This window comes from Misgurnus anguillicaudatus, chromosome 1 (assembly GCF_027580225.2).
Source record: "Misgurnus anguillicaudatus chromosome 1, ASM2758022v2, whole genome shotgun sequence".
NCBI lineage: Eukaryota > Metazoa > Chordata > Actinopteri > Cypriniformes > Cobitidae > Misgurnus > Misgurnus anguillicaudatus.
The window spans coordinates 25,779,421-25,807,039 of record NC_073337.2 but is presented as its reverse complement, the minus strand read 5'-3'; the positions used below and the strand labels follow the sequence as shown (position 1 = coordinate 25,807,039).

Below are 27,619 nucleotides of genomic sequence, written 5' to 3'. Positions count from 1 at the left end.
GAAAGGGGTCGGGGGTTTATATAGCACAGCCTAAAAAGAGCAACGCTATGAAGGCGGTAAGGGATGCGCTTGGGGTTTTGGGGTTTCTGTGGGTTACATTTCTATGAAGGTTTCCTTTAAATCAAAGATGTAATGCTATTAAGTGAGTGACGTTGTATTAACATCATGGTGGTTGTATTAACGTCCAAATCATTTTGGATAAGGAATCACCAGTTTTGCAACGCATGTCTTACCGTCTGGGTTGGTGGCCTGTTGAGATGATGAAGACACGATGACTCATTAGGAAACTGGAGCTTGGGTCCCCATCAGATGTTATTTATTGGTTTTATATCTAACTGCCATCTATTTTCCAATGTGCTGCTATGCACATTTAATTGATCATTACCGATATGTGCTCTTCCCACCTTGAGTCTTTCAGATTTTCACACTGATGCCTGGTAAAGCAAAATAATATTGGCAAATTTGTATTAAGCATGCATGTACATTATTTATCTGGATACATGCACATGTGAATATGCATTCAACACAAATCGCTTTTTGTGCAAAAGTGCACAGACTGCATTGCAAATGTGCCAATTTTTGACTATCACAATGCATGTGGAAGAGCTTATCAGTCCATTGCTCCAAGTGACGGATTAAAACTTGCTTTCATTTTTGTGCTTTCGGTGCCTTATGCATTTCTATTGCATTGGTGGTTGGATTGTGGTAATCTTAATTTGCTTAAGTTACATTTTTACTGCCTGTGGCCACATAGTTTTTCAGTTGAATTCCCCTGCAGAGATACTGTGTGTGGTGTATAGCAACAAACAACCATTCTCATAATTTGAACCTCAAAAACCTTTCTCTGAACTTTTCTCTACTATTAAAACCAGAATGTGTAGATTAAGCATTTTTTCCTCAGCATGACTGGATTTATGAAGAGATTGTTGGGTGGGTTTAATAGATCACAGGGTTCAATTAGCATTACAGGGTTCCCGCGGGTCCTTGAAATCCTTGAAAGTTTGTGAATCTGGGGGGGAAAATTCAAGGCCCTGGGAAGTTTTTGAAAATATAGATGGATAGATAAAGGTCATTGAAAGTGCGTGAATCTATTTTATGCAAGAAGTTTACTGAAAAAAAATCCATATTATACCCTGTGTAGTGTAGGATAATATCATACAAATTCTAGACTTTTTAAGCACACGTGTTAAACTGTTCGCTTTAAATGCTTATATCTTCTGTATGTGAATGTTGATTCGTACCAAAATGTTTTTTTTGCATAGTTGTGTTTGACACATGAAAACGTCTCTGGTTACGTTTGTAACTGTTGTTTCCTGAGAAGGGAATGAGACGTTGCGTCTCCCTTGCCATACTTCCTGCGTCCCTGTAACGTCATCTTTGGCGATATTTCAGATAGCGATATACTTCGTGGCTCCCGCGTCACCCTGTCTTTGCCGTTAAGCCTCACCATTGGTTGAATTTGATATACACATTCAGACGCACTTACCCCTGGAGGCGTCCCCAAAGTGTTAACGCAGTGACGCAGCACGAGTTCCCTCGAAAGGGAACTGTAACAATGTATCTTACAAGGTAACACAATGTATCCTTGCTCTGACTCGAAATGTGTCCCCACATTTAGTCCTTGAATTTGAGGGTGTTGGACCTGGAAAGTCCTTGAAAGGTCCTTGAATTTGAAGTTGGCCAAGGTGTGGAAACCCTGTATTAAAATCAAAAAGCATTTTATTCCTCAGCATGACTGGATTTATGAAGAGATTGTTGGGTGGGTTTAATGGATTACCCAATGAATTGCGATTTAATTTGCATTATGTAGGATTGGAATGCTGGGTTGTTTCAGCAAATATTTTATTATATCATTAAGCTTATGAATGGTCCGAGACCTATTCTGTTGTAATTGATAATAAATGTTATATTTTACATCTGAACTGGCTTCTTAGCCTCATAAATCAGTGTATTGTAAACATGAATTCAAGGGTGTTGATCCCCTAAAGTCCATGTAAAAGTCAGATATTAAACTGTCTTGTTCTCAGTTGGTCACACCAGAGAAAAATGTGTTATTAATCACCGAGCCAAATTTGAATGAAGAAAAAAAATGTATTGAAATCTTGGAAAATAAGCCTCATTCTCTGCTCTCAAGTGGTGGGGGCGTGTCTGCTGTCATCACTAAAACCACGCCCACTCATGGGAAAGCTGCAGTCTCTTTCAACTTTCAAATACAGATATAACCTGAATAGATGCTTGCGAATACATTTCTAACATTTAGAAACAATTGTCAGATATGACTTTACCTGGACTTTAAAGTTCACTAATGACTAAAAGGACAAGTTTGGTATTTTACTGTCATGATTCTGCCCTCTTGTCTTTATATTATTATTAGTCTTGATGCAGGATCATGACAGGCCCATGTTTTGTGTGAAAGCACTGGCTTTGTTTATTCAAGCCATGTGCTTTCTGTCTCGTCTCTTGACCCCACCCCCTTGTTTCCGTTGACACTAGATCTTCTCCCTTTCCTTCCAGATATTTAACATAAACACAGCCTGCAGTACAATCTCCTCATTCCTGCCTCCTTGCACTGTAGCTCCGGCAGCTCTTCAATGGATACGATCTCCTCCAAGGAAATAACACATGTCAATACGACACTTCAATAAAGGTAATCTTTATACTCAGCTCTGTGTGTGTGTGTTCACGCCCAATCCTCAAGTTCACTTCGCCCAATCCTCAATATTCACAATACATCCATCTCTCCAATCGCCTCAACCGCTCCGTCTCACCCGCAGCATCTGCTAGAATTAACTTTCCCTTCCTGTGTTTCCGATGCCCTATTTATACGCTTCCTTTTCATTGAATTGCCCAATCGACGATCGTCACACTCATCTGTACACCTGCTGTTAATAAAAAAAAAAATTGGGTTGCCCGGAGTTCCCGGAAGTGACTGGTGTCTAACTAACTTCCACCACTTAAGGTTCGCCCTTTAAAAGTCACTCCGTGACATTTACAAAGACGTAAAACTCACCGAGTGGTCAGGGGTGTTCACTGACATGGTCACACAAAAATCGCTGCAAAAGATGTGTATATATATATATATATATTCTGGTGTCGTTGGCTCACAATCAGTGGCGGCCGGTGACTTTTTTTTCGAGGGCGCATGATACGAAGTTCGTCACAACATGTATTTAGCCCGTCATGTGTGTGGTTCGTAATTTCAAAATATGTGTTCTGCGCGTCGAGTGAACCTATGTGCATTACGTGTCTTGTCAAAGTGCCTACTGCAGATGCGTCTAAAGGGTTTATGATAAAAGAGACGCTCGCGTTTGCCAGATACTCGCATAATCTCATGCGTAATCAGAGTTTACTGTTAAGGGAGTGTCTTGCGAGTATTTTGTGAATGTGAGCGTCTCTTTAATCATAAACGGTTTTGACACGTCTGCAGCAGACACTTATTCTGACAAAACACATGATGCACATGGTTCACATGACGCAACAAACACACATTTTGAAAACACGAGCAACACACATGACACTCCGAACACTTATTTTGAATTTCGCACCCCTCGGAAGAGAAGTCAACAGCCGCCACTGGTGACAAGTGTTACAATAAAAATTCTGAAAATCAAGACTGTTCAGAGTTAGGTAGGTTTAACTATTTAAGTAGTACTAGTTTAACACAGTAGCCTACAGTTGCATTTTTAAGACGATGCCAGAGTTTCTTTGACTTACAAATGTGTTAAAGAGGACATATTATGAGATTTTTTTAAATATCTAAAATAAGTCTTTGGTTTTCCCAGAGTGTGTATGTAAAATTTTAACTCAAAATTCCCCACAGATATTAATTATAACATGTTAAAATTGCCACTTTGTTGGTGCAAGCAAAAATGTGCCATTTTTGGGTGTGTCCTTTAAAATGCAAATGAGCTGATGAAATGCAAACACTGATCGCAATGATGATGACTTTAAATCAAACTAACCTAAGTTAAGAAAATAATTCTACAAGTAAAATGTAAAATGCAATTTAAGGTTTCAAATAGAGATGCGTGATAATTTGCATGAGATAGTCATTGCCAATCTCATCTGTAAAGCCGGGGCGGGGCGTATGCATCATGATGAAAATTAAAATATTTTAATAAAATAAATAAATGAAATAGTTAAACACTCAAATAAAACTTAATTTTGAAGAAACTATGGAAAAATTGAACACGTACTAGATTATTAATGAATTAAATGTTTTTACCTCTAATGGGAATAGCTGTGTGATGAAGTGAAACTACAGGTTTAATAAACACAAACTGAAGCAGATGTTGTAGAACGTCTGGTGAACGATGATAGATAGCACAAACATTGTTAAAACGGATTATTTCATTTCATTATTTTAAAGGAGTGTAACTGTAGCATGTAAATAATGCACATAAATAATGTGAGCAAGAGCGCTCAACAATTATATCGAATGAACACGCACGTGCAACCTAGCTAGCAGGTTGCTGAAACAACAAAATCACCAGCTAACTTACTTTAAAATTGCAAGAACTATAGACTAATACAATAACATGCTTAACCCCAAAACATAAGTCCACTTACATTTTTCACGGGCACGCATTTATCAACTGGCTATCCTCCAGACATGACGGACCACGTCTTTATCTCATTTCGGCCGTGTAGTGTGCGTGCACGCTCGCGGTGTGAACCGCGTCTGCGCTATTCTCTGAGATTTTTTATCAACTGGCTAGTTATCCTCCAGACAGTGACGGTCCGGACCACGTCTTTCTCATTTCGGCCGTGCAGCGCGCGTCCCCCCTATTCTGCACTTGACGGCCTTTTGTGCAGCAAATTTTTTTTTTGAGGACCTAGTTAAGGCAATAGGGTTTCCAAGCTTAGGCGGGCCGCCTTAACTGAAATATGCTGCGGGAAACCCTGGTATTAAAGATGAAATTAACTCCTGTCAGCATTGCATTGTGAGCGAATCTTTAAAACATGGTAAGGAGCATCACATTTCCGGCTGACGTCAGAGGTATGCAAGCCAATCACAACGTACAGAATAGCTGGCCAATCAGGAATACAGCACTTTTCAGATCAATGAGCTTTGTAACAAATCAAGACTGTTTGAGAAAGGCAGAATGTGGAGCTACAAAAATTTACGGTATGTGGAAAATAATGTTTTTTAATCATAAACCATGCAAACACATTGTATTATACGTAATACACAAAATAACATTGTTTTTAGCAAAGAAATAGGTGCTCTTTAACTCTCCACTTTTTGCCTGTTGTCATATGCACGTTTCCTCACAAGAAGCATCCGGGATGGCCTACTCAGTATCACGAGGTTTCACGTAATATTTGATTCTTTTTACGTGACGAATTTCAGTGTTTTTTTCGTGATCGTATAACGAATTCCTGTTTTCGTGTGATTATCACGTATTGGTTACTCAACTGCTTTTACCTATTTTTAAACCATTCTCGCTTCGATTTAGGGTTAGATTTGGTGCTTGCATTAGAATGTCACTTTATACATTGGTTTATACTATTTTTTTCTGATTTATATTTTTATTTGTCGCCTGGCATTAGGGTTTGAGTAAGGTTTGTGTAGGGATGTCATTTTATGTAAATCTAACACTAAACTGAAGTGACAAAGGTAAGAAAATAGGACAAAACAGTCGAGTATAATCACACAAAAACAGGAATTCGTTTAACGATCACGAAAAAACATGGAAATTCGTGATGATATCACGAATAAAAGAATAAAAAAATTACGTATATAATGAAATTTTGTGAGACTGGGCTGGGATGGCATGAGGGTTAAAATTAAATTAAGTAAATTAGGACAGATTTTTTTATATTTGGGTGAACTATTTCTTTAACTTATTTTCAAAAAATATGTTATGCATGTATCTTGCAATTAACTCTCTTTCGACAATTTTATCAGAATGTGATGATAGCCAACCAACCTTTAAATGAGATTGTTTTCTAGTTTGTCCTTAGTATAGACAAATTATAAGTAAACTAATTTTTGTTTATATTGCTATGGTACATTATATACCCAGGGTTGCCAACTTTGGCTGGAGTGAGATTTAGGATTTTTTAGGCGGGGGTGCATGTTTAAATGGATTTTATAATTATATATTCTGTTTAGCTATTTATAAAACCAAACAAGACATAATTTTAATCATAATGTGTATTTTTATTTTAGAAACAGAGTCACATTGTTTAAAACATTGATTATTAGTACAATAATAATAATAATAATAAAACCAATGCAGTACATCAAACCTGCATAGGCCAACACTGCAGGCAGATCAACTGAGAAATAATTAAAAGGTAATAAATAATACAATTAAATAATTGATTTTAAAGCTGTAGTAAATGCTTGTCCTCTTTTTATTTCATCCTTCATCTCTGTAGGCCCGCCGATCATTTCAGTAGGCCAAATCAAACACCATGAGAAATTCATTCAGTGCTCCTTTCTGCACCGTACCATATTTCGCCTGAGTAAAAAAAATATATAATTTGAAGATATACAATTATAATAAACATGCTTTTCTCAATGCAAACTTTAAAATCTTTAAGGACGACGTTTAACGTTCCTACCTTGATTAAGTGAACGTCCTGAAGGTCTCTCCAAAGCTCATGCTCTCCCTTAAATTTAATTCTCAGCTTCTTTACTTCGCTCACCGCGTTTGTTAAGTTGGTTTTTACTTCTTTCTTCTCTGCGTTTTTGCTCATGTCCGTGAAGATTTCTTCGTAGATTTTCAAAATTCTATCCAGCAACATCGTCTGACACGTGCAGGAAGTCCTCGACTGAGAGGAACACACATCATTGATGTATACTGTCAGAAAAATGGTCAAATAATGGTCCCTATAGACTGTTTCTTTTTCGAAAAGACCTTGGCACCAATTAGTAAATTGGTAACAAATGTATACATATGTGTACATAAGTGGTAGGACCTTTATAAAGGATGCTGTTGCCTTAGCGACAGCTTGGGACCATTTCTTCTGACATGGTACTGTAAATAAATTCATGATATTTTAGGGTTAAAAAACACAAACTTACATTCTGCTGATCCAGATAGGGAGCGAAAACAGAATTCCCGACCCATTCTGTGCCGGTTGTGGTCTGAAGAAAGTGGACAAAAAATAGGAATGTTAGAAATTTAGCACGTGTTGAGATGTTGATCGCTACCAAACTTGCCACCACACATCCTCAAACAAGGTCACCAATTGCATGAATTACCGGATGCTCTTACTGTGCAAAGCACAAGTATGCAATGTCTTTGCACTATACAATAGTTTACATATTTGTTTACGTTTTATTTAAATTTAAACAGTTTTCGCAATAAAGACGATAAAATGCCAAACTGAGGCATATTGAGATCTAAAGTGATTCGTCTAGCTTGCAGAAGTTCAGGTTGGTAGTCAATACTTACATAATACTTTTGGATAGGGTGAAGTATTTCCTCTAGTTTCTTCAGCAGCTGTTCCTTGTCATTTCTAGACCGAGGTAACCTCGCTCCATCGGTTACCTGAAGAGACGCTATAAGCAGGAGTACCACGTTGCACCATACATTCATCTTTCTACCTTTGGAGTTTGGATCTTTCGCAACGAAACGGTGCAGCTACAGCGCTCCGACCTGATGCTAGTCTGAAGATGTCACCGAGAAAGGGGTTGGGGGTTTATATAGGTGCGTAACCCAAAAAGAGCATGCCAGGGGATGCCCATCTGGTTTTTGGGGTTTCTGTGGGCTACTTTTCTATGAAGGTTTCCTTTATACCAGAGATGTACCCAGCCCCTTACCCCAAGGGCAATTTAACAATTCATCTTTGCTCATGTGACCAGCGATGAGAATGGCCATAGTTGTAAATCGGCCTGTAAATCAGAGTTAAGGGCCTATTGAGAGGAACCCAAGAAAGTTGGGTCACCATTATATGTTGTTGTATTGTTTAACTGACTTAAAATTTGACAGAATTATTCACTTTTTAACTTATATTTTGAATCCAACTTTTATCCGTTTATACACGTATACTTGATGTTTTATATCATTTGCGTATGCTATATCTGCTACAATGTGTGTTGGCATAAGCTATCATTGTTCTGAATGCAACACTGTGGGTGAAAATATATGCATGCATATACATTGTGATTGCTTATGTGCACGAATTGAAAAGTGCACATCAGGATACAGAAATCAGGATGTGTGCATGTATGCACATGCTTATACAGTATATACAGGACATGGTTTTTTATTGCTCACATGCTGAATAGTCAATTTAAGCTTTTAAAACTTTTAAATCAGAATTTCGATAGCCTTGGTGGTTGATTTGTGGTGATCTTTACTGTCGGTGGCCTCAGTTTTTCAGTTGAATTCCCCTGTAGAGAGAATGTGGTGTAGAAACAAACACATTTCTCTGAATCAGAACCTCAGAAATTTTTTAAAACAAGTTTGCATTAAAAACATGTAGCGTATGTCATGCATAGGTATGCTGAAACGGGAAGAGCGTAGCGCAAGCAGCGGCAGTCGGGTTCGATACCCTGGAAACGCACGTGCTGAAATAGTCACGTCAAGTTGCTTTTGAGGACATGCAAAAAGCATGAATATAAAAATATGTTTGTTGCTTTCGATTCGGCAGCAATTTATACTTTTGATTGAAAAGGGGATCGCACACTCAAACAATAAAAGATTAAACTATAACTTCAATACAATTAAATGTTTCGCTGCCAAATATATACGACGTCTGGGCTAAAACCATAGTCCAAAAATAAATAAAATAATAATAAATGTAAGCAAACACCTTGCAATCCCTGTTGACTTTGCTTACATGATGGAATAACACACTCACCTAAAGGATTATTAGGAACACCATACTAATACTGTGTTTGACCCCCTTTCGTGCATTCTTTAGAAATGTTGGCCCATATTGATTGGATAGCATCTTGCAGTTGATGAAGATTTGTGGGATGCACATACAGGGCACGAAGCTCCCGTTCCACCACATCCCAAAGATGCTCTATTGGGTTGAGATCTGGTTACTGTGGGGCCCATTTAGTACAGTGAACTCATTGTCATGTTCAAGAAACCAATTTGAAATGATTCGAGCTTTGTGACATGGTGCATTATCCTGCTGGAAGTAGCCATTAGAGGATGAGTACATGGTGGTCATAAAGGGATGGACATGGTCAGAAACAATGCTCAGGTAGGCCGTGGCATTTAAACAATGCCCAATTGGCACTAAGGGGCCTAAAGTGTGCCAAGAAAACATCCCCCACACCATTACACCACCACCAGCCTGCACAATGTTCTCATTCTGTTTACGCCCAATTCTGACTCTACCATCTGAATGTCTCAACAGAAATCGAGACTCATCAGACCAGGCAACATTTTTCCAGTCTTCAACTGTCCAATTTTGGTGAGCTTGTGCAAATTGTAGCCTCTTTTTCCTATTTGTAGTGGAGATGAGTGTAACCCGGTGGGGTCTTCTGCTGTTGTAGCCCATCCGCCTCAAGGTTGTGCGTGTTGTGGCTTCACAAATGCTTTGCTGCATACCTCGGTTGTAACGAGTGGTTATTTCAGTCAAAGTTGCTCTTTTCTATAAGCTTGAATCAGTCGGCTCATTCTCCTCTGACCTCTAACATCAACAAGGCATTTTCGCCCACAGGACTGCCGCATACTGAATGTTTTTCCCTTTTCACATACTTTGTAAACCTTAGAAATGTTTGTGCCTGAAAATCCCAGTAACTGAGCAGATTGTGAAACACTCAGACTGGCCCGTCTGGCACCAACAACCATGCCACACTTAAAATGGCTTAAATCACCTTTCTTTCCCATTCTGACATTCAGTTTGGAGTTCAGGAGATTGTCTTGACCAGGACCACACCCCTAAATGCATTGAAGTAACTGCCATGTGATTGGTTGATTAGATAATTGCATTAATGAGAAATTGAACAGGTGTTCCTAATAATCCTTTAGGTGAGTGTACATCTGTACTACAAGATCCTAGTATTTTTGGGGGCGTATTATGTATTTGTTTACATTAGTAAATGCATTAACTAACATTAACCAACAATGAGCAATGTAGTTTTTTCAGCATCTTTGTTAATTTCCGTTAATGTCAATGCACTTGTTCATGTTTGTTCAACTAATGTTAACAAATACAACTTTTGATGTAAAAATGTGTTAGTAAATGCTGAAATTTACATGAACTAAGATTACTAAATGCTGTAGAAGTTTTGTACATTGTTAGTTCATGCTAATGCATTAAAGAGCACCTATGGTCCGATTCACAAAATTTCCTTTGGTGTGTAAGTGTGTATTAGTACATGTTAACGATGTCCAAAGGTACAAACCCCAAAGTAAACGAGGATGCGCGTTATCGTTTCCACCGTAAATCTCTTTTCTTGGACTATAACAAACACACGGATTGTTGACATAAGACCGACATTATCATAACTCCTCCCACTTTGACTCACAACCTAGTTAAGTACATTTGCTGCTGACATCAGAGGTATTCAGGCCAATCACAACATATAGATTAACTGGCCAATCAGGGACACACTTTTCAGATTGATGAGTTTTGTACAAAATCAGTGCGTTTCAGGATATCTGGAGCTGGATGTGTGGAAAATAAAAACCATAAACACCGCAAACACATTGTATTATACCAAATACACAAAATAACCATGTTTTTTAGCAATGTAATAGGTGCCCTTTAACTCATGTTGACAAGTACAGCCTTGCTGTAAAGTGTTACTATTTTTGGGACCCGTAATTATTTTTGTGTTGTCTAGCAATCGTAGTCATGAAACAATTCATCTTTTGTTTGTCTTACCAAACAATGTAATCACCAAAACCACGAGCCAAATAGGCAACAAATCGTTTCCACAGAGATTTAGGGGACATTTCTGTGACACTGACACAGAATTGACATCCGACCCCTATCTTTATATGTGAGGAGACAGACTGAAAATGTGTCACACTAGACAGCTATTCGCTCAAATTTATCCATGAATGAACGTTGATTTTTAAGAAGAAATTCTCGTATACAGCACGAACGCAGACGTATACAGCAAATAATGCAAAAAAGACTTTAATTGAGGTGTTTCCAGGGTCTGCTCCTTATTGGAAAAGCAAGTGAGTTAGTATCGTATGCTGAGTCACACAGTCAATGACCTAACTACTTCCTGTGCGGCCTCTCCGTATGCGTAGCAGCTTAACTGTGAGTTTCCAGCGAGCGCGTTGTGGTCGGGAGTTCACTAAACGCTGCTGCTTCTGAGCATTAGCGGGCAGATTTCACTAAACTCGTGGCTTTTCCTCTATTGTAAGGAGGATTTGAGGTGGCCGTTTACTATGTTTTCCAGTCCCTTCATGTAAGCAGTTATTACTTGTGAAACCAGCTTGATCATCATTTTCTCATTCAATATACTTTAACTTGTTAAAAATTTTACTATATAAGTACTAGTAATAAATGAAAATGCTTTTTATTGCATTTTTCTCTGATACAAATTATACGTGACCCTGGACCACAGAATCAATCATAAGTAGCCAACAATACATTGTATACATCAAAATTATCGATTTTGGATATCATTGGTATAGGCTATATCTTTATGATGTATTTTATTATTTTTGTCTCCCTTTTTTAAAATAATATAATTATAAATATTTTTTTTATTTGTATTTCATAGGTAAACTTGCATTGACATTTTATTGTAACTGCAAAATAATTCAATGTCCCCTAAAGACAAACATCGGCAAGCTAAAACAAAAAAAATAAAACCATCTAGAGATTAAAGTCATTATTTAACAAGAATAAAGTCAGAATAAATAAAATTTTAAGAATAAAGTCATTATTTAACAAGAATAAAGTCAGAATAAATCAAATTTTGAGAATAAAGTCATTATTTAACAAGAATAAAGTCAGAATAAATCAAATTTTGAGAATAAAGTCATTATTTAACAAGAATAAAGTCATTTTTTAATGAGAATAAAGTCGTTATTTAACGAGAATAAAGTAATTATTTAACGAAAATAAAGTCATTATTTAACAAGAATAAAGTCAATATAAATAAAATTTTCAGAATACAGTTATTATTTAACAAAAATAAAGTCATTAATTAACAAGAATAAAGTCATTATTTGAAGAGAATAAAGTCATTATTTAACGAGATAAAGTCAGAATAAATAAAATTTCAAGAATAAAGTCATTATTTAACAAGAATAAAGTCGTTATTTAACAAGAATAAAGTCGTTATTTAACAAGAATAAAGTCATTATTTAACGAGAATAAAGTTATTATTTAACGAGAATAAAGTCAGAATAAATACAACTTCAAGAATAAAGTTGTTATTTAACGAGAATAAAGTCAGAATAAATAAAATTTTAAGAATTAAGTAGTTATTTAATGAGAATAAAGTTGTTATTTAACGAGAATAAAGTCGTTATACAACGAGAATAAAGTCAGAATAAATAAAATTTCAAGAATAAAGTCGTTATTTGACGAGAATAAAGTCGTTATTTGACGAGAATAAAGTCGTTATTTGACGAGAATAAAGTCGTTATTTGACGAGAATAAAGTCGTTATTTAACGAGAATAAAGTCATTATTTAACGAGAATAAAGTCATTATTTAACGAGAATAAAGTCAGAATAAATTTAATTTCGAGAATAAAGTCGTTATTTGACAAGAATAAAGTCGTTATTTGATGAGAATAAAGTCATTAATTAACAAGAATAAAGTCGTAAAATTTCGAGAATAAAGTCATTATTTAAAGTGCTTCTATCAACCTAGAAAACGTGAAAAAGATCAACCCAGTAACTTAGTTTTGGTGTTTTGTGATGTAGGTAGCAAGTAATACCGCCCCTTAATCTGCACTATCCAACCACGGCAGAAAGAGAGAAAAAAATAGTTTACATCACAATTGAGTTTCAATTTCAACCAACCACCATCATGACGATCAGTGTTTTCATTTCATCAGCTCATTTGCATTTTAAAGGACACACCCAATAACAGCAGATTTTCGCTCGCACCTACAGAGTGGCAATTTTAACATGTTGTAATAAATTATCTGTGGGGTATTTTGAGCTTAAACTTCACATATGCACCCTAGGGACACCAAATATTTATTTTACATCTTAAAAAAATCTCATCATATGACCCCTTTAAAAAACGCAGCACACTGCTTTTATCTGAAGCAAGTAAAATAAAGGCAGTGCATGCCCTCCTCGCATGTGATCGGCCCCTTATTCAGCTTTCAGATGATATATCAATCCCAATTTTCCAAAAATTGACCCTTATGACTGGTTTTGTGGTCCAGGGTTTCATTGTGCTTAAATTACATTTGCAGGGTATATGCAGGTATACCCACTTCTAAATTCCGAATATTAATTAATAATATTAATTTCATAATGATCCTTATGCTGAGAAGTCAAGCAGACGTTGAATGACAATATTGGCACACTTTGGAGTGAACAAAATATATAAGACTAGTCTTATATATGTAACAGAGGGCGTTCAACTTTAGCTGGGTCGCTTTAAAAAAAAAATGGGGCATAGATTAACACTATACCCACTTCAACAAGCACCACTACACCACTGATTACTACCACATAACTGGAAAAAAGTCTTGACTGACTATGAAGTTTTGATGCAACATGCATTTTTCAAGTTCTTATGTGCGTTAGTGTGGTTATAAAAGTTTGTGAGAAAGAAAGTTTGTGTTTATTTGTGTATCTATGTGTGTGTGTGAGCGTGCATGTGCATGCCCGCGCCCTTTCGTTGCACCAGAACTGAGCACAGTCTGGGCTGTTTGGTGGCAATGCGAAACAGACGTTTGTGGTCGTTGTTTCGGGGTGCTGTGACTTCCAAGAACTGCAGCTGTATTCAGTGACGGTGGAGTTTATTCAATGATTCACTTTAGTTTAACCGTTACATCGTGAATCCAGCGTCTCATTTATCTCAAGTCTTTAAAATTAGTTTCACCACAATTGCTCACAAAACACAATGTTATGGTAGCGTTTGAGCTGGATTTGTAGGGAGCTTAAATTGGCATTTAAGATTTGCATGGCCTGTAGTCACTGTGAGTCACAGTCTGCAGTGGAAAGATTGACTAGAAATCAGGCAAAAACTGAAGTCTTGCATGCAAGCAGTATACTCCCTATACTCCAGTATATGCACTATAGTGACTTACATGAGCCACTAGATGGAGGCAGTGAAAAGAAATTGGACCTGTTGCTTTTATATATGAACAGAAATGTATTGCATTTGCAAGTGCTAAATTAACATCACTCATACATAAAATCATATATTATATACGTTTTGCTTTTGAGTTTGGTAAATGAAATGTTGTTTGCATTGTTTTTATGTAGACCTAACAATGCAGTTTCATGCATTGGGTCATTTTTTACCTGGCGTGGCGTAAAAAAGAAACAAACTTGGGCATTGGGATATAAATTTACCTAGAACATTTTATATTTGACCCAACAATGGGTTAAAACAACCCAGCATTTTTGGTTGATACAACCGAGCATAAGTTAAAATAGGGTTTGTCACTTTTTGACGAAATAATGGGTTACAAATAGCCCAGCATATTATGGTGTATTGTACTTAATAACTCATTTTGCTTTTTAAAGAAAGGGTTAAAGCAGTGGTCTCCAAAAATGGTGCTTGCGGGCAGGGCTTTGAACCAGATTTTTTCCTAATTGGTTCATTCCGAACAGAAACAGTATTTTAACGTTTTCGGTTCAACCCTAAAATTGACGTTCCCGAACCGGTTAATAACGTTCCATGTCAGCTGTGGGACATACAAATAAGTAGGCTGATCATTAGATATTAAACTTAAATTATTAGTCTACATAATTTTCTCTATCTTGTCATCAAACATTAAATAAGGCTAGATTATGTAAGCGGCATAACTGTAATTCTGACATGCCTACATTTGTTTCAGCATTAAACACGAATTAAGACAAAGACATGTTTTTATTAGAAAAAGAATACTGTGCTATTTCGAGATCATTTTGTTTGTACGTGTCCTGTCAAGAACAGAAAGATTGTTCGCTTGCTTTTTGAAACGCGTCTCTCCGTGTATGCATTTTTGAGTGCACTTAAATACACACACACACACACAGACGGAGGACGAATTCCAAATGACACATCAGGAAGAAGATGCAGCATAAACAGTCCCTCCACATAAAGTGAAAAGTAAGTCGTAAGTCGTCATGTAATTTAATGGATTACAGAGCCACAGTAGCGCAACTCTCTCTCAAATTTATACATCAAGAGTTCTGATTTTAAAGGGCATAGGGATAATCACGTTTGATTGGAGTTGGACCAGATGTGCATCTGTGCATACAAAAGATTGCTCACTTTAGCGCCTTTGCGGTTAAATTGTTTAAAATCACTTGAAAGTTAACATTTGCAAGCCTTTGAAACACGTGCAAATGATGAACTTTCACCCTATTTCACCCTATGCGAGCCGAACCGTGGGTCGTGATCTGTACGGATCACGGATCAACTGCGATTCATTACACCACTAATTAGTATTAAAAAAACAAACATCTTGAGAAACTTGCAGCCTACAATATTTACCTCTTATGATTGAGCATTAGAGACTTGGGCTTGAGTAGGCTACTTGCTGGTGGCAAGCTTCTCATTTCTCGACGACCGGAAGTGAACTTCACTGAGTCATATTGCACAGAAATCAAAGAGACGAAAAAATAACGGTATTAACCGGCTGCCATTATTTTAAATAAATTATTCTGGTGCAGAAAATGTATTTTTTGAAAGTTTCTGGATTCGTTTCTGTTCCTTGCAAAACATCAAAAGCTTCTGGTTTTCGTTTTCATTCCGTGAACAGGTTCAAAGCCTTGCTTGCGGGTGAGCCCGCCAAAGCACATTCTATTAATAGACTCAATTTTAATATTTATGTATTATTTTTTTAAAGCTTGGCTTCTTTTATGTATTTTAAACAATGATCAGTAAATAAATGATGGATAAATGATGATGAACATAAAATAAAATCAACAACAAAAAAACAAAAAGTTTTGAGTAGACTATGTAAAATTATACATTTTTGTATTACGGAAAATTTCTGTAATTTATTGTGTTATTTTACGGTATTTTCCAGCACCCCAGCTGCCGTAATTTTACAATTGTTTTACAGATTTTTTTACAGTGATTAAAAAGTGGTCCTCCACATTATTTTATACATAATTTTATACCCTTGCTCACAAAAAGGTTGGAGACCCTTGGGCTAAAGATTAGATATAATGTATTGTCTAAACTAGCATACAAGCTCTGCACATAAAGACTCTTATCAGGCTGATAAAACTTTATTGAAAATATAGGGTTCACAGACAATGCTACATTTCAGTCGTACATCAAAGGATTATATTCAGTACTCTTGCATATATAATAAAAAACAACTGATCATCGAGACATTGGATGCCTGATGTTCAGTTTTAACTTAATATTATAATAAATATTTTTTGCATTGTAAAAATATTTCAATTCCATTTTTTATTCAAACACTAAAAAAAAGGATGTGTTCATTTTTTTACATTTTTTGTGTTATGCTATTTAACACATTATGTGTTAAAAACAACAAAAAGTGTGTTGTTCCGATATTAACACAGAGATGTTATTAAATGTGTTGTCTCTAACTAGACACAAAATGTGTTGTTTTAACACAACTTTTTAAGAGTGTACAAATGAACTAAATCAAAACATAAAATAAAACATAAATTATGAAGTTAAAATGGCAATAAATATGCCTACTGTAACATTCTTTTGAATAAACAAACACATTTCAGCTCAATATAAAATTTGCCAAATGTTGGTACAGAAATATCACTTCCTACTGGCTAACTGTGGATTACACTGTGTCTTTAGCTATAACTTGTCAGTATTAGATTAAATATTAGATATATAGATTTAACTTGTATCAAATAAACTAGAAATTGGCTTCAGTTGAAGATAAGATCATTATAGGATGTGGTTAATGTCATCTAGGAACCAACTTCTTTTGGATGTGGTCTGTCCATCATTGATAGAGGAAGTGATAGTGTTTGCGCGTGTGTGTGTGTGTGTGTGTGTGTGTGCGCGCGTGTGTGTGCGTGCGTGCGTGTGTGTGTGTGTGTGTGTGCGCGCGTGTGTGTGTGTGTGTGTGTGTGTGTGTGTGTGTGTGTGTGTGCGCGTGCGTGTGTGTGCGTGTGCGTGTGTGTATCAATGTAGATTTCACCACTCCATCTGGATTATTAAATCTTTTTGTGTGATCTTCCTCTGTCCATAGTGAGACTGATCCAGAGCAAAACATTCTGAAACTCGCTCACAGCTTTGGGAAGATCATCTTGCGTCAGCTGGCAAAAAAATAACGAAAAGCATTAATAACAAATTAGTTATTTTATAAAGTACTTACTTCGTCCATCTGATGGGCAGATCCATCTGCTTATGTCGTATTTAATAAATGAATGAGAGATGACTTTATGATTTTAATCGTTAAAGCATTTTAATCTTTAAGTGTTTATTAAGAAGGACTGACAATGTCTAATATTTTGGTGGCAGAGGTTCTCAACCTTTTTTAGGTCCCAGGCCCTGTGTAGGAGACAATATTCAAGGCCCCCTATATACTATTGAGGTTATCATTTATTGGGAAGTACAGTGTTTATCAAATAAAAGTAAGAGTTTATATGTAATAAATCAGTCGATTTTGTGCGTTTTGTTATGACATAACAGAATTTCTGTGGAGCTGTGATGTGTTTGGAAGAATTACAAAGAGAAACTCCTTTGAGTAAAACTCCATGGATGTGGGTTGGTGTGAAACGAAACTCACTGTCGCGAGACGGAAAATCAGCCCGAGCAGATATCTACACGGCTACGGAAAAAATGTTCGAAGGAGAGCTGAGCGATGTGCTTTTACTCGAGAAATATAACCTGGTGTGTGAAATCCAGACTTATAATCTAATGATGAGATTAGGATTAGCATTAAAGATTGATTGAAAGTAAATCACAAAAAATTGGCTTAAACTGGGTTTTACGGACTTTCACAGAGTCACATACAGTACCACAAGTCTTAGGCCACAATGCCACTTTTTTTTGCAATGGTCATATATAATTATTTCCCAGTCTTTTCATAAGAATATAACCAGAATATTAAATAAAACAATAAAGGTGAAGTATGTAGTGTGATACTCGAGCAATAACAGGAACCTGTAGGCTCTTTTAAACCTAAATTAAATAAAAACCTAATTTCTAACTCGAATCTAATGACTTCAGGACTTTAGTCTCCTTAACCCTTTACCTGGCACAGCCCTTTTTGACTGGGGATGTGATGTACCCCTTCAAATTAATATAACTCTGGCATAATTTTGGTCTTGTTTTAAAGAAGACACTTTAAAGTTTTTACAGAAGTGTCTGAAGGTGAAAATATTAAATAAGAAAAAATTGTTAACGCAGTTTAAATGTATTGTAAAAAATGTAAAAAATGCAATATAGTCTTATTTTATACATTCAATTATCAAAAATATGAGGTTTGTGTTGGTTTGCTGCATACTCTTGTCACAAATTAATAAATTACAGTCACTGCATTATTATTACTGCTTAAGGTTTTGAAATATAAAAACTACATTATTAGACCTTTTCAACAATATAGTTTGTCGTGATAGATTAACATTTGCATGAATAATATTAATCTTTAATCTAGTGTCTTGCTCACGGACAATGCCAGTTAACGGGTAAAAAGAGGTCAAGATGTGTTTATTGCGTGAGAGGTCGGGTCACACTAAATATTGACTTTTGCCTAAAGAAGACCATTTGAAGAAAAACTATTTACATATTTCCTGTATTTTCTGTTTGTATCTTAATAAAGCAAGCGAAAAAAATCTAGACGGTCATTAAAACTTTGCTAAAACAACAAAGCTGGTGGTGGCCTAAGACTGTACAATACTGTATACAAGTGGTCTCCAACATGGTGCCTGTGTGGAGTTGCCCATCAAAGCACATTCTAGCCTCAATTTTAATATTTTTTTATATTAGCTTGGCTTATTTTATGTATGTTGTTATTTTAAACAATGAAAAAAAAAACAAATCAACAAGTCAAAGTAGCCCTCCAGATGTTTTATCCATTGTGGTAGCCCTTGCTCACAAAAAGGTTGGAGACCCCTGATGCATATCATCATCATTTTACATGTAGACCTACATCTATATTTTTAGTTAACTGAGGCCCCCTAGTGGGCCCGCCCTGTTCTGCACCAGTCTAGACTTGTGCTCACGCTGTGGTCTTGTGGTGTGCAGACCACTGGTGGTCTTTGGAGGATTCCAAGTGGTTTAGGAGTTAATTGATAAAAAAGTCTAAATTAACAAAATAATTATAAGCAATAGCACCAACAATAAATTGAGTAATTGATTAACTAATAACAATGAATGATGTAAACATCAATTTTATAGCGTTTCTGTTTTACTTCAATGAAGTAACGTACAGGAAGTGTTCGGTTCAGATTCGTAGTAGTCACCTTGTTCAGATTAATTTTGTTTATTTCTGTGAATTATGATCAAAACGACAGTCTAGCTTCTTGCTTAAATCATGTATTTTGTATCCTATCTGCTGTTTCATTAAAATGCAAACACATATGTGACCACAAAACCAGCCATAAGGGTCAATATTTTGAAATTGAGATTTATACATCATCTGTAAGTTGAATAAATAAGCTTTCCATGATGTATGGTTTGTTAGAATAGGACAATATTTGTGCAATATTATATATAGTGCAAAAAAAATCTTAATTTTGTGAAAATCGCTTTTAAAGTTGTCCAGATGAAGTCCTTAGCAACACATACTACTGATGATAAATACATTTTTATCATTTTGATCCATACAATGTATTGTTGGCTATTACTACAAATACACCAGTTTGACTTATGACTGGTTTTTGTGGTCCAGGGTCACTTATTCAGATGTAATGTCTCTTACCTTCTTCATTTTCTTAAGAGTCTCCCTTGCACAGCGAGATGGTGTTTGTGGGCCTCTGTTCACCTGTGTCAGGAAACAAATAAGCGAGAAGAAAGATAATATTGTATGCGCTTATGTTAAATGTGTAAGTATGGCAACACATATCGGCCTGTTCGTCAGTTCCCAACGTGATAACAAATTGTAAAAATGTTAATGAGGTCTTACACATCGATCCATGACGTTCCTGAGTGTTCTGAAAGAATCCATAAAGACTCCTGGTATTTGATGTGGGTGGTTCTTCCACAATTTTTGGAAAACATGTTCATCATAAATGTCCAGCAGTTGTTTGAAGTCAGCAATGTTCTAGCAGGATACAGAAAAAGATCAAAAGTCAAAGGTCAGCCACAAATTAAATATTTTTGTAGACACATTTAGATGTCAAGAACGAATACTAAATATCTATTATTATTTTTTTATTACTGTTATTATTAGTATTATTATTTATTATTATTATTATTACTGTTATTATTATTATTATTATTATTATTATTATTATTATTACTTTCAAATTTTACAACCTTTTTTTCATTCTGAATGACAATTGAATAGAAAAGATATTGGCATAAGTTGTCACAAGGGCAATGACTAATTAACTAGTTAGTATAGTTTAATGTTTGTTTGTACTTCATGCATTTTGACTGTTCCTGTATGTCTGAGTTTTACTATTTCAAATTTGCTAAGAGCATACATGTATAATAGGCGACTTAAAGGGATAGTTCACCCAAAAATGAAAATTCTGTCATCATTTTCTCATCCTCATGTTGTTCTAAAAATGTGTAAATTTCTTTTTTCTGATGAACACAAAAGCAAATATTTTGATAAATGATGGTTAGCACACAGCTGATGGTACCCATTGAGTTCCATAGTAGGAAAACAAATATTATGGAAGTATTGTGATAAATGATGATGAATATATTTTAATAAATGATATAGGCACACAGTTGACGGTACCCATTGAATTTCATTTTTATTATTTGTTTTTCCTACTATGGAAGTCAATGGGTACCATCAGCTGTGTTCTTACCATCATTTATGAAAATATCTTCTTTTGTGTTCATCAGAAAAAAGAAATTCATACAGGTTTAAAACAACATGAGGATGAGAAAATAATGACAGATTTTTCATTTTTGGGTGAACTATCCCTTTAATGGCAAGTTCCCATTGTGACAACATGCCCCCAAAAAATGATTTTCCAAAGTAATAAACATGGAAATTAATTGCAGATGAGACGTAAAGGTTTTGTACCTACATGTATGCATATGAAAAAAATGACTTATTGTCTTACCTTGGAGCACTTTTTAAGTTTTCCCAAAATTCGTTTGGAGGCTTTGGTGTCCTTCTGAAATGCAAAAAAAAAGTGATGCATGCCATGTTCTGAAACCCATAAACTGTAGAGTAAATCTTTGCATACTTACAGGTAGAGATTTGTGGATTTCTGGAAAGGCCTTCTGCATTTCTTTGATCATTGGTAATCGGATATTCTCCTTTAAGCACTCTTCCTGCTCGCGGCCTTGAGAGCAGCACAAGATGGCACAAAGGGCAAGCAAGGTTAAAATCCGCATCCTACTGTATTCAGTTTCAGAGATGACTTACTCGTACTGTCTGTACAGTGACTTGGTGTCCTTTAAATAAGCAATGCTATGCATACCTTTTATACTGTAGCTCCATTCTTTCTGTCTTGACATTTCCTCCTCGTGACTGGGTTTTTTCCTTGTGAGTTATGTCACCTGTGGTGTTTTGCGGTTTTTTACACTAGATACAGAACGATGGGCTATACTGAAGCGATTACTGGACAGATTAAATCTAGGTTGCGAGAGCGTAAAATGTGCTCGTCATTGCATTCAGATCTGAAGTGCGCTTCCTTTGAAGCGAAAGAGGCGCTTTGAAACTGGAACAATATTGCAATGTAAGACCTTTTAAATCATAGCAGAGGAAATTATCAACAGAATAAAATAATTAATAATAATGTCATAATTTAAATATAATAATACTAATTAACGCTGTTAATAAAAAACATTAATTTTTTACACCATCAATAGCAGTAAAACACAATAGCAATAGAAATTTCTTTATGGCTATACATTTGTTGGACGCTTCCCTTAGGAAATTAATCATGATTTTATAATAGACTAAAAGTGTAGTAATCATGTTTTTGTCAGATTGAATACTATTTGAAGAGTTTCGTTGCAAAACGAGATAAATCCATTTTTTTTACATTTTTGTCAAAACATGTTTATTATTATGTTATCATGTTATTATTTTGTTTATGGTGCTACTTAGCTGTATTTTTAAGTTATGAAGGCTTAAATCAAAACAAACCAACTGCAGATGAATTGATGTTAATTGGAATGCACAACCAAAAAACCAGATTTCTGAACAATTAAAAAAACGGAGTTGTCTCGTTTTGCAATGAAACTCTTCATTTGTATTATGCACTGTAAAAATATGCAGTATTTTTGTCAAATAAAACAAATATTTTTAAACAATTTCAAGTTGATTTTATAAGTTGTCAACTTGAAATTTAAGGTTGAATTGACTTGCACAACCAAGTTGTTTTAACTTCGTGCTGCATTTTTTACAGTTCATGGTGAAACAAGCATGGTTGAACTATGCCGTAAGATGGTAAATTTGTGGTTACTATACAGTAGGCTATGGTTTTACTACAAATAAAATCCCCATAAAAAAAGAAACTTTCATTTTTGTAAGGGTAGTGAACAAACAACATGCACTGAAAAAAATGATTTATTCAGTTTACTCAATTTTATTAAGGTAAGTGGTCGCAATCAATTTATTTAAGCTACATTTAAACAAAGTTTTTTTGTTAAGTTTTTCTATTTTTTTTAAATGAAGCTTAAATAAATTGATTGCGACCACTTACCTTAAAAAAATTGAGTAAATTGAATGTATCATTTTTTTTCAGTGTGCCCAAAAGTCAATTCAACTTACTATTTTAAGTTTTGGCTGAAAAACGTATAAAATAAAGTTGAAATTGTTTAACTTATTTTTTTAAGTTAAAGTAAAATGCTGCAAAAATATTTTTACAGTGTATCATCCATTGCTCTTGAAATTATTAATTTAAAACAAAATAAATGCCAGTCTGCACAGTGCATTTATGATATTTGGTCTACTAGTAGTGTATTTCCAAACATCCAAAAATTTGTTTCCAAATATATGTATCTGTAAAGACTTTTCTCAGGTAGGCCTAAAAGGCAATAACTTATGTAATCGAGTTTTAACCATGACATAATATAACACCTCTTCCACAGGGCTTTACCGCGTTAATAAACCAGGTCAGCACCTACAAGACTCAGCAAAGAACTTAACCTGACCCAGAAAGTGTTCTCAAGAGCTGTTTTCAGAGCTGTTCAAAGGTGAACAGTTACAATGATGAGTCAAAGCGCGTGAGAATACGTTCACATTAATTACTAACATCTAAAGCGTGCTGCATTTGCGTTTATTTGTGGATCGATGGAAAAAATAAGTGGTTTAATACGAAACAAATGAAGTGAATTATATGCACGTCGAAAAGATGTTTGTGAAACTAAACATCTAACAATTACAACCAATGAAAACATATTTACAACGCGACACTTCAACAACGTTAATTTCAATCAGTGTACATTTCTTCTTGGCGGGAAAAACGCTGGTGGATATTTGACCTTAAAGGCGGAGTCCACGATGTTTGAAAAACGCTTTGGAAAAGAAGACGGGCCGACTACCAAAACACACTTATAGCCAATCAAATCAAATCAAATGCCGGGTTGCGTATGTGTGGGGCGGGTCTATCAGCAGAAGGTCCAGATTCTATTGGGGTAGGGGCGTGTTTGTTTAGGTGATTTCAAATATCAACATTGGCTTTCAAACATCATGGACTCCGCCTTTAATTCAGAAGTATTTTATAATTCATTAAAAAATGTTCCTCACAATAGCCAAATTTTGATATTGCTCGATTTCCCTTAACAAATTTGAAAGGTGTAGCTACAATGTATAACTTCAAAATCACAAAATCTCGTAACCTCACTCGATTCTTTCTGAGTCATGAAGTGTGAATCAAGAGAAAACAAAGCTTTCCAATATCAGTTGTGGCAGCTACCGGGACAGCTATTTGAACCACAAGATCTGATAACATCAAGAGGTGAAAGTTAAAAATACCCAGACAGTTCAGACATAGAGAGAGATAACTTGCGTTTTATTCATTTGCTATTTTTGGAAACTTTGCCAGGGTTTTATGTGCACGCCCGTTGAACCGGTCACACAATACACAGGGAAACATGACTCTGTAAATTCCCGTTCGCGGTGTATTCCGTCATTTCTCATGACATATGCGCGTGCGCACAGGTCTGTTTACCTTGAACAGGTGTCAATTTAACAATCACCTGCCCTGCCTATTGTGGTGGAGTGGTCACCGTTGCGAGTGTTTTCCAGGGAATTTCACATACTATAAACAATTCCTTGTTGCACAGTGTTTAGGTTTAAACTACTTGAATTTAAAAGTAATTTGAACTCTCTTGACTAATGAGGAGTTGGTATAAATTTAAAAATATAATTTAAATGGCCTTAAGTTATTACAACTTTATTTTCATAATTTATTGCAACTTCTAACTAGTTCCAGAAAAGTTTAAATTAGGCTAATTAATTCAAGTTGTTTAAACTTAAACATTTAAGTGCTACAAGGAATTTTTTATATCTGTGATAACAACCCAATAATTTCGTGTTAAAGTTTCCTTTAATATGATTGGGTAGCTTATTGTTATGGCAAAGCCTTAATGTTGCAAACTGTGCAAGTTCATTTTAATAACAAATTTAGTGAAGTTATTATTTGCAGTAATTTTTTAAAATTTTGTGAAATAATCAGAAAACAAGTTTAGGATACTTTTTTAATATTTTAATTTTATTTTAAATAAAGCGTAAATACACCTGTATGCATAAAGATAAACCAACTGTAAAAAACAATACAATATATTAATATATAATATACTTCAGAGCATTTGCAAGAAATAAAGGTAATTCGTCAAATGTTTATTTTTTAAGCAAAATGACTGTAACAATGCTTTTATAATGCATTTACTTTGCAGTGGTCTGGCTTAGGATGTGTAGCCCAAGTCAGCCACAATATTAGTCACAAGCGTGACCTTACAATACACGGCATGAAAACGTTTCCATGCCATTTAAACAAAACGGAGACATAACAAGCAATAAATATATATAGGCTATAATAAATAAGTCAATAATAAATAATTCTTTGCATATTGAAATGGTTACATTTCAGAATATTCAAGTACAAATGATGAGAGCTTCAAACGCGTTTTCTTGCTGTGCAGGATTCGTAAAGGTAGTGGAAGAGAATATCTGTCTCTCCGACTGCTTTGTTCCGAGCTTTTGTCACATCCTGAGGGAAAAAACGGATATTAGCGGCATGCAGACGCACAATACAAAAAATATGCATAATAAATAATACATTGAATAAAATAAAAATCTGTAAAAAACATAACATCAACTTACCCCATACAGAGCCCTCGCTTTTCTGTATTTATCTGTGAATTGTTTAACGTGCTCGTGTTCTGAATAGTCCTTTTTCTGTAAATAAAAAGAACGTTGTAAGTAAAGAGAATAACGGTCGTTAAGCTTTTTCAAATTTAAAACTATTTTTCAAAAAAGTTGAATGTATAGCTAAATCGAATAACCGTCGTTAAGCTGCTTTACATTTTTAAACTACTTATCATCAGGTAAATCGAATAACGGTCGTTAAGCTGGTTTACATTTTTAAACTTCTTCTCATCAGGTAAATCGAATAATGGTCCTTAAGCTGGTTAACATTTAAAAACTAGCCTACTTCTCATCAAGTAAAAATCGAATAATGTTCATTAAACTGATTCACATTTTAAACTAGCCTACTTTTCAACAAGTAGCCTAAAAAAATCGAATAATGGTCATTAACCTGGTTAACATTTTAAACTAGCCTACTTCTCATCAAGTAAAAATCGAATAATGGTCATTAAGCTGATTTAAAGTTTACTTCTCATCAAGTAAAAATCGAATAAGGGTCTTTAAGCTGTTTCACATTTTAAACTAGCCAACTTCTCATCAAGTAAAAATCGAATAATGGTTATTAAGCTGGTTCACATTTTAAACTAGCCTACTTCTCACTAAGTAAAAATCGAATAATGGTCCTTAAGCTGGTTCACATTTTAAACTAGCCTACTTCTCATCAAGTTAAAATCGAATAACGGTCTTTTAGCTAGTTCACATTTTATCTAGCATACTTCTTATCAAATAAAAATCAAATAATGGTCGTTAAGCTGGTTCACATTTTAACCTAGCCTACTTTCCATCAAATAAAAATCAAATAATTGTCGTTAAGCTGGTTGAAACAAAAACATTTAAAGCTTACACAATGTGGTTCCAAATCTTTTGCGATCCTGTGCAGATCAGACCTCACGAAACCAATACTTGGGTAGTCCTTGTCTGTGGGATGTTCATGGAGGATGTTCTCTAGATAGTAATTCAGGATCATGGCGTTGATGCAGCACGTGTCTTCTTGCTGGATAGAGACATCGATTTAGTCAACATCTTGTGTAACTTAAAATAATAACAAATAGGGCATTGAATGTTTACAATTTATTTAAAGGTGTTTTAAATACATACTTTCATCATCTCGGTGGATATCACTGGAATCAGGCGCGTTTCGTGGTCTCTGTCACTGCTTTGTGCCTGTGTGGGTTAATATGCATGGTTATTATTAAACATAAACAAAATAATTGAAGTGTGTTTAAAGATCAATCAATCAGTATAAATAAAATGTTAAGGAATAAACAAGCTAAATTGCATTTAAATCAAACTTACTTTTTTAGTCATCACATTAAGGTTGTTCCAGGACGCGGCGCTGTCCAGTGGTGAGGGGCGCGGACGCATCAGGTGCATCGCCTCCCCGCACAATACGCACCAGCACATCAAAGCAAGCAGTGCAACGCAATTCATAGTGAAAGCAGAGACGTACTGTGATCTTTCCTCTCGTGTAGATTTATCTTCTCCGCAGGTTTGATTTAGTGTGATGCCGTGATGCTTTTATATTCTCCTGCTCTGGTCCATAGATTGTAGTTACGTCATTGTGGCATCGCCTCTTTACCTTTGGCGTACTCTCCCCCCCAACCGCACCACCTGAGTTTATCAGGTCAAACGGATCTCTGAAGCATACTTCGTATTCGCTGACTGTTGTGATTGCATCGGAAACTCATAATGCACGATGGAGGACAAAAATAGATAATTGCTGCAATAAGGACAAGTGGACAGCCCTTCCGGTGAATTTCCCCGCGCTGACTAATACAGCAATATTAATTAATATCCGCGTCTTTATTGTGTACAGTTCCCTCGCGGGTGGATTGCATGTTGCTGGGACACTTTTCAAGTGTCCTCTTCCTGTTCATAAAAATACCACCCAAAGTCTGAAAGATGCATAAACTCGTGCGACAGGCAAATATTGCATCATAAACTATAGATGTAATGTTGTTTGAAAATCCAGCCTCGGGATGTTTATGGAAGCACGTCATAAACCTGTGACTGGTACAGTAAGGATAATTGCAATAAAATCTCGTTGCGTACTCAGGGTTTTCCAAAAGCGTCGACAACAAGGAAATAGCATCAT

The 27,619-nt window shown here is 35.5% G+C and overlaps 3 protein-coding genes across 3 annotated transcripts; all 3 read right to left on the bottom strand.

The window, feature by feature from the left end:
* Positions 1–6,142: 6,142 nt before the first annotated feature.
* On the bottom strand, positions 6,143–7,839 carry ifng1r (interferon gamma related). Its single transcript, XM_055190605.2, has 4 exons — positions 7,410–7,839; positions 7,037–7,099; positions 6,574–6,783; positions 6,143–6,470 (listed from the first exon to the last, which is right to left on the bottom strand). The coding sequence occupies exons 1-4, from the start codon at positions 7,551–7,553 to the stop codon at positions 6,402–6,404; spliced, it is 486 nt and encodes a 161-aa protein (XP_055046580.2). The 5' UTR covers positions 7,554–7,839; the 3' UTR covers positions 6,143–6,401.
* A 9,301-nt stretch (positions 7,840–17,140) lies between these two features.
* On the bottom strand, positions 17,141–21,996 carry il26 (interleukin 26). Its single transcript, XM_055190597.2, has 5 exons — positions 21,393–21,996; positions 21,263–21,316; positions 20,143–20,280; positions 19,939–20,001; positions 17,141–17,329 (listed from the first exon to the last, which is right to left on the bottom strand). The coding sequence occupies exons 1-5, from the start codon at positions 21,537–21,539 to the stop codon at positions 17,228–17,230; spliced, it is 504 nt and encodes a 167-aa protein (XP_055046572.2). The 5' UTR covers positions 21,540–21,996; the 3' UTR covers positions 17,141–17,227.
* Positions 21,997–24,869: 2,873 nt separating this feature from the next.
* On the bottom strand, positions 24,870–27,595 carry il22 (interleukin 22). Its single transcript, XM_055190598.2, has 5 exons — positions 26,821–27,595; positions 26,623–26,688; positions 26,369–26,518; positions 25,480–25,554; positions 24,870–25,366 (listed from the first exon to the last, which is right to left on the bottom strand). Exons 1-5 carry the CDS (start codon positions 26,953–26,955, stop codon positions 25,274–25,276), a joined length of 519 nt encoding a protein of 172 aa, XP_055046573.2. The 5' UTR covers positions 26,956–27,595; the 3' UTR covers positions 24,870–25,273.
* Between the last annotated feature and the right edge of the window lie 24 nt (positions 27,596–27,619).